The sequence below is a fragment of the Ostrea edulis genome, chromosome 8, assembly GCF_947568905.1.
Source record: "Ostrea edulis chromosome 8, xbOstEdul1.1, whole genome shotgun sequence".
Taxonomy (NCBI): Eukaryota; Metazoa; Mollusca; class Bivalvia; order Ostreida; family Ostreidae; genus Ostrea; species Ostrea edulis.
This window is the reverse complement of record NC_079171.1, coordinates 34,148,975-34,162,301: the sequence shown is the minus strand read 5'-3', so window position 1 is coordinate 34,162,301 and position 13,327 is coordinate 34,148,975. Positions and strand designations below refer to the sequence as shown.

General features: G+C 36.0%; 1 protein-coding gene across 1 annotated transcript in view; it reads left to right on the top strand.

Annotated features, from left to right (window-relative positions):
• Positions 1-12,441, top strand: part of LOC125662811 (uncharacterized) — a 12,849-nt gene extending 408 nt beyond the window's left edge. The window contains exons 2-3 of the mRNA XM_048895172.2: positions 7,071-7,289; positions 11,546-12,441. Coding sequence (XP_048751129.2) covers positions 7,071-7,289; positions 11,546-12,201 — 875 coding nt within the window. The 3' untranslated portion in view covers positions 12,202-12,441. The remainder of the gene's footprint in view (positions 1-7,070; positions 7,290-11,545) is intronic.
• The last annotated feature ends 886 nt before the right edge of the window (positions 12,442-13,327 follow it).

Genomic DNA, 13,327 nt, shown 5'->3' with positions numbered 1-13,327 from the left:
CACAAAAAGTTTAGTAATTACTATTAATGTAATTATTAATCTGTTCATCTGTAGTTCCATCGTGGTGAGAATTGAGTCCCACGATACTGAGAGAGGGGTTGTACCACAGTGTAGGGGGTGTGAGGGGTTGCACCACAGTCTAGGGGGAGCGGGGATGCACCACAGTGTAGAGGGAGTTGGGGGTTGGGGTTGTACCACAGTGTAGGGGGGCGGGGGGTTGCACCACTGTGTAGGGGGAGCGGGGCTGGGGGTGCACCAAAGAGAAGGGAAGAGGAGGATTGCACCACAGTGTAGGGGGGGGGGTCCACCACAGTGTAGGGGGTGTGAGGGGTTGCACCACAGTGTAGGGAGAGCGGGGGATGCACCACAGTGTAGGGAAAGTGGGGGGGGGGGGGGGGGGGGGGGGGAGGCACCACAGTGTAGGGGAGCTGGTAATTAAGTATATATTATTACTGCAGTACCTTGATCAGAAGAGTTGGATCACATCGAGTTGACACTTGACAGGTGTGGATCATCAGATCACACAAGGCGTCACAGCGGTTTTAACCGTCCTGATCAATACTCCCTAAGTGGTCAATACTGGTCAATTGGAATTTAAACTGTCCATTTTCCTATTATTGTACATTTTTTGCAAAGATAAATTAAGTCTTTTCATTATGATATATGGATCAATTGGTTATCAATAATTTTCATTAGATAATTAGGTGTAATTTCATAAGTTTAATATATTTGGTTTGCTGAAACTGTGATCATAATATCTTCAGAACTATAAAAGAGGGTCACATATAGCATAACTAGACAATAGGATCTGCTTATACATGTACCTGGACAGATTAAGAATAACTAAAAGGTAGCTGGACATTAAATAAACACAGTGATTTAATATGAATTGGGTGACAGGTGCTGTAGATAAACAATGTGTTGCAATGTACAGAGCAGATGTACCTGAGCTCAGGAAACAGAGTTGACAGGTGTTAATTAGCATACTCTGGGACCAGAGAAAACCAGTGTACATGTTATTGTTATGAAAACATCACCAATACACCCCCTCAAATGTTTATTTAACAGTTAAATGAAGATTTGAAATGATAGGTAGTTCTTGATAAATTAAAGAATTTGATCAGAAATAGAAAACACTTTCCCCATCATACTATCTATGGCTTCAACAAAACATAGTTTAGGAAATACCACAATTTTCCTCTCACATTCACTTCTTGACCTGCTAAGAGACACAATCATGAAGCCTAGAGATCCTATTTGGAATTTCTATGATATTGTTGAGGACAACAAGACCACAGCAAGATGTAAAGACTGCAATGCTGTTGTCAGTGCCAAAGTAATACGGCTACAAATTTTTTAATTTTTACAATAAACTTTTACATCTTCCCCAATTTAACAGAGTGATTTACATTATTTAATATTATACTGGCGTCAAGTTTGATCTGATGATTCACGCCTGTCAACGAGACATGATCCAACTCTTTGGATCAAGTTAGTACTGTAATAATGATAAATTTATTATATACCCCCTTATGCATTTTAAAATCCACATTTAGAAAATGATAAATGTAATATAAATCATCAAAAACACAAACATATAGGAAAATTATATTTTGTGTGCGCAGTTTTGTTTGTGACGCGATCAATATTTTCCACTAAAAACATTGCGTTGATGCATTGTGACATCATCAGTTTCAGAGGATACTGATACGGAATGGAAAAAAAAACACAGTGTGGTGATCTGGAAATCCACAGTATCAAAAAACAAAACATTGATTGGAATAATAAAATGTGTATTTGCCATGTAAGGCCAAACTTTTTTTTTTATTATTTGTTTTACGGGAATTTTTTTTGGAAAAATAAAATTAAAAATAAAAAGTTATGAATTGAAGCAATCAGTCCAAAAAGTAAAAATAAAACAAATCAATGGATGGAAATTTTTAAATTTTAGGGGCTTTGGTTTCCAGACAAAGGCTCCGAGACTGTATAAGTTTGAGCAGAAAATGCATTGAAAATGAAAAGTAGGAGCATTGTAGTTGTGCACATCGTTTTTTGTTTTTTGATTACAGCGTTTGAAATGGTGGTTGACAGGGTTAAAAAATTAGGACGCCTAAAGGAGCAAAAAATTACACATATTTTCCTTAGTATCTTTTAAACTAAAGATATTTTATTAAGACGTGTAGAACAAAAGTTGTGCAAAATGTTAAGAGCTTTCTTTTGATATCCATAAAAAGGGGCTGGCCCCTTAAATGAGGGATCTGGGGATCTTCAAAGTTTTCGCTTTATAACTCAAAAATGGTACTAAATATTTTGATGTGGCTTTCGCTGGAAAAGTTGTTCTTTAACATCTTATTGATCTCATAAACATAATATTTTGCTCGAGTATTGTGTTATATATGAGTAAAAAGGTTGTTGACCCGCAAACAGGTAACCGTATCATTAGGTAGGTGAAGGGGGAAAAATATGCGTATAACTTAAATAAACTTGCTTTAATTGATAAATCTGACTTCATGAAATGCTAAGATTCTTTTAAAATAAGTTTTTAACGTGATCTATGGTTCCTTTAAAAATCATCTATCGACAACTTTCTTTTGTTTTATTATTTAGTAGCTTTAATATAAACAATCGTTCCAAAGAAGAAAAAAGAGGAAAAGGTTATCTCTTCTACGTTTGTTATTAAAACAACGATATATTTAATTGAAGAAACCAACCTTCAAACATAGAATAACCCAGTCATTAACTACACGCATCTTATATATACCGCGCAGGGCTTGAAGCTAACTTTTTATGTCACCAGTCCAGCCGGACTGATGGGATATAATTTCAACCAGTCCGCAGAAGAATTTACCAGTCCAACAGAGTTTTCCAGAAATAATTAAACGTATTTCGTTAATGTTATCAAAATGAAATTTAACTCAATATGCCTCGGACAATATTGTAACACTTAAATGTGGGATTTATATTTACGAATCAGATTCGTCTGATATCTTCAGATCGAAGCATGCCAAATGTGTGTATAAATTTTCATAAGTATAATTTCCAAAATGATGCTTTAGAAAATTAACCGTCCCATCGGACTGACTAAAACAAATGTCAGTCAGTCCGCCAGACTTTTAACCAGTCACAGACTGACGGGCATATGTTAATTTCAAGCCCTGCCGCAGGGTTTGTTGAGGTCTTCCGTAACAACGGAAGACCTTCTACTGATTGTGCTGGTTAAGATTATTCTTATTCTTTCTTTTCTTTTCTTTTTTCCTAGACGCTAACTTTGAAGCTTCATATCTTGCTCATTTCTGCATGGATTTTGCTCAAATTTTCAGGGTTTATAAACTTTACAGAACAATTTTAAAATCATGTACTACATTTCAGAAATTCCCTTCTTTTCACGAGTTATTCCCCTTTGAATGAAGTTTTAGGGGCTTCGGTTTCCAGACAAAGGCTCAGAGACTGTATAAGCTTGAGCACATCGTTTTTTGTTTTTTGATTACAGCGTTTGAAATGGTGGTTGACAGGGTTAAAAAATTAGGACGCCTAAAGGAGCAAAAAATTACACATATTTTCCTTAGTATCTTTTAAACTAAAGATATTTTGTTAAGACGTGTAGAACAAAAGTTGTGCAAAATGTTAAGAGCTTTCTTTTGATATCCATAAAAAGGGGCTGGCCCCTTAAATGAGGGATCTGGGGATCTTCAAAGTTTTCGCTTTATAACTCAAAAATGGTACTAAATATTTTGATGTGGCTTTCGCTGGAAAAGTTGTTCTTTAACATCTTATTGATCTCATAAACATAATATTTTGCTCGAGTATTGTGTTATATATGAGTAAAAAGGTTGTTGACCCGCAAACAGGTAACCGTATCATTAGGTAGGTGAAGGGGGAAAAATATGCGTATAACTTAAATAAACTTGCTTTAATTGATAAATCTGACTTCATGAAATACTAATATTCTTTAAATATGCTTCCTTTAAAAATCATTTATCAACAACTTTCTTTTTTTTTATTATTTAGTAGCTTTAATATAAACAATCGTTCCAAAGAAAAAAAGAGGAAAAGGTTATCTCTTCTATGTTTGTTATTAAAACAACGATATATTTAATTGAAGAAACAAACCTTCAAGCATAGAATAACTCAGTCATTAACTACACGCATCTACATACACCGCAGGGTTTGTTTTTGTTTACAATTACGTAACCACCTCGAGAAACCATCACGTGTGAACCAGGTCATGTACACAAAGTAAACATTATCGTCCTAAATATAACACAGAATGTTATGTTTTTGATCATATTGGATTTTTTGAATAATTCAGTCTTTCCGGGGATGTATATACTTGTTTATACGTCCATGGTCTTACGTTTGATTTGTTTTAAATTCAAAACTCTAAAGCATTGAGTCAGGCATCAATTTTAAAATCTGCAATTTAATATACAGTTCGTTTCTCAATCATATCTAATTGAATGTGTGTTTAATATCGGAGATAAATCATCGCTGCTGGACTAGCGCAATCTGTGATTTCACACTACTTTAACTGAACACATATTAAGCTTTACTCAAATTCTTCGTTATGAAAAAGAAAATGGATACATTTTACAAACATAATGAATTATTTCTGAACATGTTTTGAAATCAATAGTTTATAATCATAATTAAACCAAATATAAACATGCGTATAGAATATTCAGAAAACCATGGTCGACCAGTCTCATTTCAAATGATTTGTTGTTTTATAGTTTAAAAACAATGACTTTGATTAAACATTGATTCAGAATCCCTGGTCCAAATTATGTAACTTCGGCACTGTGTACATAATATACCTACATGTATTTACGCAGATAGATATTAAAGTTTAATATAATATTGAATTTGAAGATTTGAGAGCAATTTATTTGATTTGTATGTATAAATAATTCAAACTCGATTAATTATTCTCTTCAGTCTGAATATTATGCCTATCATAATTTTGTTGTATGATAAAATATTGGTAACAGCTATAAACCTTTATTGTATGTCCTGAGCCATAAATTTCATAAATTTAAATAGTAATTTTTTCTTCATTATTGGGACTGAAAAGTTAAATGCTGAAAGAATTTAATCCCACATACACGCGCGCCTCAAAAGACTGATTCGTGGAATGAGATCATACACGCATGTACTTGAGTAGTATAAATTTATCAAATACCTTACGATAAAAATTTATAGTACATCTGTGACATATGGTCAAGTTCAAGGTTTTTATGTCACACAGCTCCGACAGAAGACCACTCGTTGCTTTTCAATGAGCTTTGCTCTAGTTTTGTTTGGTTTTTCCCCCCCTTTTCTTTTAGTTGAAATCATTTGCCGATACATTGGTAGAAAATTCCCAATTTGTTCGATTTTGATGCTATTTTTCCCAATTGAATGGGTACCGGTACCAGTACCAGTGGGTAGAAAAAAACCGCTGGGAATCGCAGCTGAGATTACGTAACACTGATGTCCACTTCAATGTCACCCTCACCATAACATTTCATAACAGCCACAGAATCGCCCATCTCGTTAATGACGTCATTGACAGAGAAAGTGAGAATTACTTTTTAGATCTATTATGACTTTGAAGTTTTACCAATTTATGGTCAACAGTTAACGATTTTGAATCACGATCGAAATGCCTCTCATGTCATGGGGGCTGACATCTTGGCGCGATGGTTTCATTATTCCCGCTAAATATCGTCATGCATTTCAATGTCTCTGATTTAATGATGCCTGTGGAATCGACCAATGACATGTCTCCTTTTATGAATACTCCTATAAGTCTGGTTCCCGTCCCTTCCACTCATTGATCACTCCAAATGAGTGATAAATGAGTGGCGGGCACAGGAACCAGATTGACGTTTTATTTTTTTCTCATTCAAAAAGGAACTGTCGGCAGAAGAAATAAAAAAAAAACCAATAATGAATGGGTACTTTTATTTTTATTTCAATTTTGCCTAAATTTGGGTCGACGCTCCCTTAAAACAGATATTAAAACAGAAATTGGCCTATTAGGGGTTAAATCTAAATGTGTCTCCTTTTTTATGAAATTGTACATCTCTCTATATTGTGTTTACACTTTTCTGTGATTAACGATTTAGTTGCAAGAATCATTTATATACTCAGCACCTGTATGGAGACAACCGATTGTAAACTATACACTGTATATGTAAAGTTAGTTAACTGTACTCTGTATGTAGAGATTGTTAACTGTACACTGTATGTAGAGATTGTTAACTGTACACTGTATGTAGAGATTGTTAACTGTACTCTGTATGTAAAGTTAGTTAACTGTACTCTGTATGTAGAGATTGTTAACTGTACTCTGTATGTAGAGATTGTTAACTGTACTCTGTATGTAGAGATTGTTAACTGTACTCTGTATTTAGAGATTGTTAACTGTACACTGTATGTAGAGATTGTTAACTGTACTCTGTATGTAGAGATTGTTAACTGTACACTGTATGTAGAGATTGTTAACTGTACACTGTATGTAGAGATTGTTAACTGTACTCTGTATGTAGAGATTGTTAACTGTACTCTGTATGTAGAGATTGTTAACTGTACACTGTATGTAGAGATTGTTAACTGTACACTGTATGTAGAGATTGTTAACTGTACACTGTATGTAGAGATTGTTACTATACACTGTATGTAGAGATTGTTAACTATACTCTATTTGTAGAGAATGGTAGATAAAATTCTTTGTGTTTTCATCTTTTGGTACCGTGTGTATCGGCTTTATCGGTCATCTGTCTGTTAGTTTTCTCATGCCTGGGTCGCATTGAACTAAGACTATGGAATCTAGTCTGTTGATAGAGTATGCATGCAAACCTAGATATGCATCGATCATGTAGTTTTCAGACTACGTGTATCATGGATCCAGCAGTCCTTGTGAAAACTTTTCTAAGACATTAGCTAGGTGACATTTTTTGTCGCCTAATGAAATATTTACTTGTTCAGAAAAATAATTAAAATTTTCAAATAAATGTTACATCCTGATAGTGAGATTATATATCTTGAGCTATATGAACCTATTGATTGTGAAATTTAATCTCTAACAGGTGTCGAGTTTCATGCTAAGGCCCTGTCATCTGTGAGAGGAACGGGAACAGATGAGGCGAGACGGACGGCGATACTGACGGAACATCTGTTCTCACAGTTGTCTGCGGACAGAGAGTATGTGGTGGACAATAGATGGACGGGTCAGTCCTGGCATCAGAGATGTCCGTGTGAATTAAAGGACTGTACGGCAATCGTAAAACACGGATGTACAGCACTGGGTAAGTGTTTACATTGTGTAAAATGTTTACAATTTATTTGGCAGTGGGTTTTTTGTTTTGAGTTCCTAAGCACATAGTGACCCTCTGTGCCTTTATTTTGTAGAGTCACATTTTTAAAAAAATCAATTTAAAGAATTTAATTTTGATCTTCACTGACTGTGTATCAGTACACTACAGTACTGTGCTTTATTCATGGAATATCTTCAGAATTCATTAGTATGAAAGGTGAAGATAACAAACAGTGATCTATCTCATAACTCCTATAAGGAATAAAATAGAGTTGGGCACACATGGACCCCTGGACTTACCAGAAGTGAGATCAGGTGCCTAAGAGGAGTAAGCATCCCCTGTTGACCTTTGAAATTTCTATAGTCGTAGGGTACTTGTCATCATTCATGTATCATATGTCTCTCTGTCAAACTTGTACATCATCTTGTATATTTGATTAATGTTAGAAAGAGTAGTCATTAAATGATAAGGACCTTTTTCACATTTCATGCCGCTGTTTAAAATGATTTTACATCGAGTCGCAGAAGTTGGCAGTTTTATCTGTGAAGGCCAACTTGTAAACGACAACCAGCGAACTTCACAAGCACTTTCGAAGCTCAGTGGTTGTTGCTTATGTTGTAGACCTTTACAGATGACACTGCAAACTCCTGTGGTTGAGACCATTGAATCCTGATCATTTATGGGATTGCTTTCTTGATTTGTTGGTCAGCGTTTTATTTGGTTCAGTGTTGAACGTCGCAATGATAAAACAACCTGAAGACTGTTTCTCTGCCTTGGAAAGAACATTGAACCTAATCACAAAATGTGACTTTTTTTATCTGTGTCATGGTGACTCTTTAGATGATTTTTTGGAGGTCAAAAAGTATTTTTTATGCATAAATTACACCGAAATTCACGATACGGGAAACACTGTTAGGTCGTTTGAGTCACTAGGTTGACATGAAAGCTCAAATGATGTTTTCTGACTGCTTTTTGTTTGGCACCCATCCATAAATTATTTTTATATTTTCAACTTCTTCTCTACAACTGCTGGGCCAATTTCAACCAAACCTGGCATGAAGCATCCTTGGGTGAAAGGCTTTTGAGTTTATTGAAATGATGAGCTAGGCTACTTCAAAACAGAGATAATCACGAAAATGCAAAACTTTAGTGGGCTCATTTAAAAATCTTCTCAAGAACTACTGGGCCAGAAAAGTTGAAGTTTACATGAAAGCTTCCTAACATAGTACAGATTCAAGTCATGGCCCCTGGGATAACGTAGGGCCACAATTTTACATGCAAATAGGGAAAATCTTTCTAAAAATTTCTTTTCAAGAACCATTGAGTCAGAAAAATTTAAATTTACATTAGTGATGAAACAATTGTCGCCGAAAATCGATTGTCAATTATTTTTGACATTTCGATTATCGATTCTAATTTTCATAATCGATTGTCTCCTGTATACTAATTAATATCTAATCCGAGATTCATCGGACTGTTAATCCCGCTTTTATATCGAGACATGTGCGGGGGAGAGTCAGAGTGGACTCCACATTGAAAATTGGGAATTCAGTGACACCAGCTAGTGTGTATGCCGCCTATATCCATACAACTAAACAGAGATAAACCCAAAAATAATAAACATTTATTAGCTACATGTAAATACAATTATATCGATCATTGATCGAAACAGTTCTTCCGATTATGACCAATAATCGATTTTGAAATTTTCCTGATTTTTTAACACAAATTTACATGGAAGCTTCCTGGCATAATGCAGGTTCAAGTTTGTTAACACCACGTCCCCTGGGGTAGGGTTGTGCCACATTTATATACAAATATATAGGGACATTTTTTTAAAATCTTCTTTTCAAAAACCACTGGGCCAGAAAAGTGGGAAATTACCAATCTAATTAAGATTTGATCCACTCACGTATATCACTACACAAGGAGCTAACGAAAACACACACAGAGGTCAAATCTAGACCTATTAATCATGCATATTCATTGATATGTTCATCCAATCAAAAAACTCGTAATATATGCATTCTTTAAACGAAAAGTTCTGGAAAACAACAAATATGGCAACTGAATATTGGTACACATTATAAGTTTTGAAAGATTGCAAGATTCAATCTTTAAAAGAGGATCTGAAAGATGTGTTAATAGCCGTGCTGAACAATGAAAACTGTATGGCAGTTTTGCCTACCCTCCGTGTGCTGTGGTAAATCGATCACCTGTTGAATCACATCAGACATCAGACTTTTCCTTTGTAACTTTTATTTTGAATTAAGATAACTTCTCGATTTGGGGGTTCTCTTCACTATTGGTCTTTCTTACAACAAACAGATACTTGTCAGACGATACACTCTTTGCGGTGTCCTCAGCCATATTTTCTTATTACTGGAATACTTCAGTTTTTAGTAAGATTTCAGTGTTCTGATTGACCTAAGTTTACACCGTCGATTTAATAGGCAATGTGCTGATTGGTTAGACTCAAAGGTCACTAGATTTAAACACCGCCTGCGGTTTCGTTAGATCCTTATGTAGCGATATATGTGAGCAGATCAAAAGATCAAATTTTAATTAAATTGGAAGTTTACATGAAAGCCTCCTGACATAGAGTAGTTTCGAGTTTGTTCAAATCATGTTCCTTGTGTGTTAGTGATGAATTGATTGACGATCATCATATTTTGCTTGTCAATTCCGATTATTGATTCCAATTTTCATAATTAATTGTCTCCCGAACACAATCCTGCAATAAACGAATCAACTACACATACAAGGGAGAAGGCTTCCGATATCATCATCATCATGGATATTTAAATCATCTCAACAATCATGAAGTTCATAACTAATCTGAGATTCCTCTGACTCTTACCCTAGCTCACTTTTATATTGTGATATGTGCGGGGGAGAGTCAGAGCGGACTCCATATTGTAAGTCAGAATTTATCGACATCAGCCAATGTCGCTGCTTTGCCTACCTTTCACTTTCGTGGATCTAGATAGGAACCAGTTATGGGATGAGAATTCTTTACTAGTTAATCATAACTACTTTGATGCCATTATTGGAACTTTGTGTGCTGATAGTGTTAGAGCTTTTTACACAGCAATAACATCATATTAGTCATGATCGACTTGTAGAATAATTATCCAATAACCGAATCCTTGTGTCTCCGATGGTAGATCTGTGAAATAGAGTTGTCAACGGCAGGCAAACCAGCCGCTGGTGTCGCTGAATTTCCACTTTTCAATATGGAGTCTGCTCAGACTCTCCCCCGCACATGTCAAATATAAAAGCGGGGATAAAGAGTCGGGAGAATCGGGGAGAAAGAGTCGGAAGAGTATCAGATTAGTTAATAACTTGATATAGATCCTTACCCAGGGAATGCCAAATCAGAGATCTGGAAATGTTTAATGCTTAAAACTAAAGCAAATCTGGATGTCATGACTAGAAAAAAAACGCCCATTTCATAGCTTTTTAATGGGTAATATATGTGTGTATGTTGCACATATCCATAAAACTAAAAAGAAATAACCCCAAAATAATAAACATCTCTTCAGGACATGTAAATGCCGATTATATCAATCATTGATTGATACAGTTCTTCCGATTTTGATTGATTATCAATTATAAAAATTTTTCTAATTATCCAACACTACTGTGGGTAGGTTTGGGCGACAATAGGGGACCACAGTTTGATGTATATATTGAGGAAAATTATGAACAATTTTCTCCTTAAGAACTAATTGGTGAGAAAAGTGGAAATTTACATGAAATCTTCCTGACATACATGCACATGTAGAGTACATTCAAGATTTTTTAAATCATGGTCCCTGTGGGTAGGGTGGTGCCACAATAGGGAATTAAAATTATATATGCTGATATATATAGGAATCCCAAGGGGATCCGGGTTAGAATAGATCTTCAGTACCCCTTTCTTTTAGTAAGAGGTGACCAAATGGGGCGGTCTCTTGGATGAGACCACAAAAACCGAGGTCCCGTGTCGCAGCAGGTGTGGAATGACAAAGATCCCTCCCTGCTCATAGGCGGTAAGCACTAGGCATAGGCCTAAATTTTGCAGCCCTTTACCGGCAATGGTGACGTCTCCATATGAATGAAATATTCCTAGTAGGGTTGGACGTTAAACAATATACAATCAATCATACAATCTTGGTGTTATAGGCCTAGAACCAAACAGAAGTTCATTTACATCTAAGGATGTTCTCTATTGTCGTGTTATGATATTGTTATTTCTTTTACAGGTTCTCCCGGGATTTGGCATGGATATGTGGATGTTATTCTGAATGACAATATAGCAATATCTGTTCTTCCAAGCCCACACACGTCTGCAGGAGAAGAAACACAAAACTTGGAATCTGATGAAGATTTACACAGCGAGGAGGGTCCTCCAGCTTCCAAACGCGCGTGTAACCGTGATCAGGCCGCAGAAAACGACGCAATGGATACAAATATTCCTGACCGATTGATAGCAGAGACAATAACCAATGCTTTTGTATGTACGAATTCTAACAGTGAATTATCGGGATGGTTGATTCCTACGTTTGCGTGTACAGGAGAAGATGTTAGTGTATATCTCTACGATCCTAAACACGACGTGTTGCTGCAGTGCGACTCCGAACTTCCTCTGTGGGATACGGGATACTTCTGTATCGATTCAATCATCAAAATCTGGATGTTTTTAAATTTCACAATTTTCACATTTAAAAATCTTGGAGATTATTTTGAGGTGGAGAAGTCAAACTTTCATTGTCATGTGAAGAGAAAGTTGAGGAGTTACAGGAGCCTTCAGTCTAGTCATATTTCTAATGTCAGTTTTATATCCGGTGAAGCGTTTCATAAAAGTATGTTGTGCAAATATCGACGATTTGGGAAAAAAGCAGTGAAAAAGGAAAATTAGAATTTGGAATTTGATTAGTGCTGGCCACCCTTACCTTCTCCAATGTAAAAATTCATCAAAAGTTAGAAGAATGATGACTTGAATTTTGTTATTTCTAACTTCAAAACTGTGAAATGTTTGCCATCCCTTAAAATCATTTCTAGTAATTCTATGTGGAAGACTTGGTAGTGATGCATTTTATCCTCGGTAGATCTTGTTCACTTAAGTCTGTTGTTAAAGAATTAAAAGCCTGTCACTGACTTGATGAACTATTCTAAAGTACATCTACCAGTAATGAATCTTGCTCACAAATATTTTTCTCTGAGACATGTATTGCAAGGCTAAGTGTCTTGTAGTGTGTATTTCTTTTTGATAGAAGACATGGTGATTGACAGGGTTAAGGGGCAAGATAAAAAAATCAATGTTGAATAATAATCTAAATTCAAATAGTTTGGGGGAAGGGGGGGGGGGGTGAAATCTACCGTAAGTTTCTGTCATCTGATATTGATTACACATTTGTGATTGACAGGGCTAAGTGTGTTGTAGTGAGTGATTGACAGGACTAAGTGTGTTGTAGTGTGTGATTGACAGGACTAAGTGTGTTATAGTGAGTGGTTGACAGGACTAAGTGTGTTGTAGTGTGGTTGACAGGAGTAAGTGTGTTGTAGTGTGTGATAAACAGGATTGTGTTGTAGTGTGTGATAGACAGGACTAAGTGTGTTTTAGTGTGTGATTGACAGGATTAAGTGTGTTATAGTGAGTGGTTGACAGGACTAAGTGTGTTGTAGTGTGGTTGACAGGAGTAAGTGTGTTGTAGTGTGTGGTTGACAGGACTAAGTGTGTTGTAGTTTGTGGTTAACAGGAGTAAGTGTGTTGTAGTGTGTGGTTGACAGGAGTAAGTGTGTTGTAGTGTGTGGTTGACAGGACTAAGTCAGGGCTTTCAACAAATTTAAAAGTAGGAGGCTGAAATGAAAAATTAGAAGGCGATCCAATGCTCGGTGCCCTTACGGCCGGGGGTCTGGGCCGCTCAAGGCCCCCAGAAGCTCTGGGGGTAAATGACGCAAAATCCTGCATTCTGTCGGTTTCCTGACACTTAAATGCAGCTTTGAAATTGTCATTTTTTTTGCCTGAAATTTTTACTTTTGCC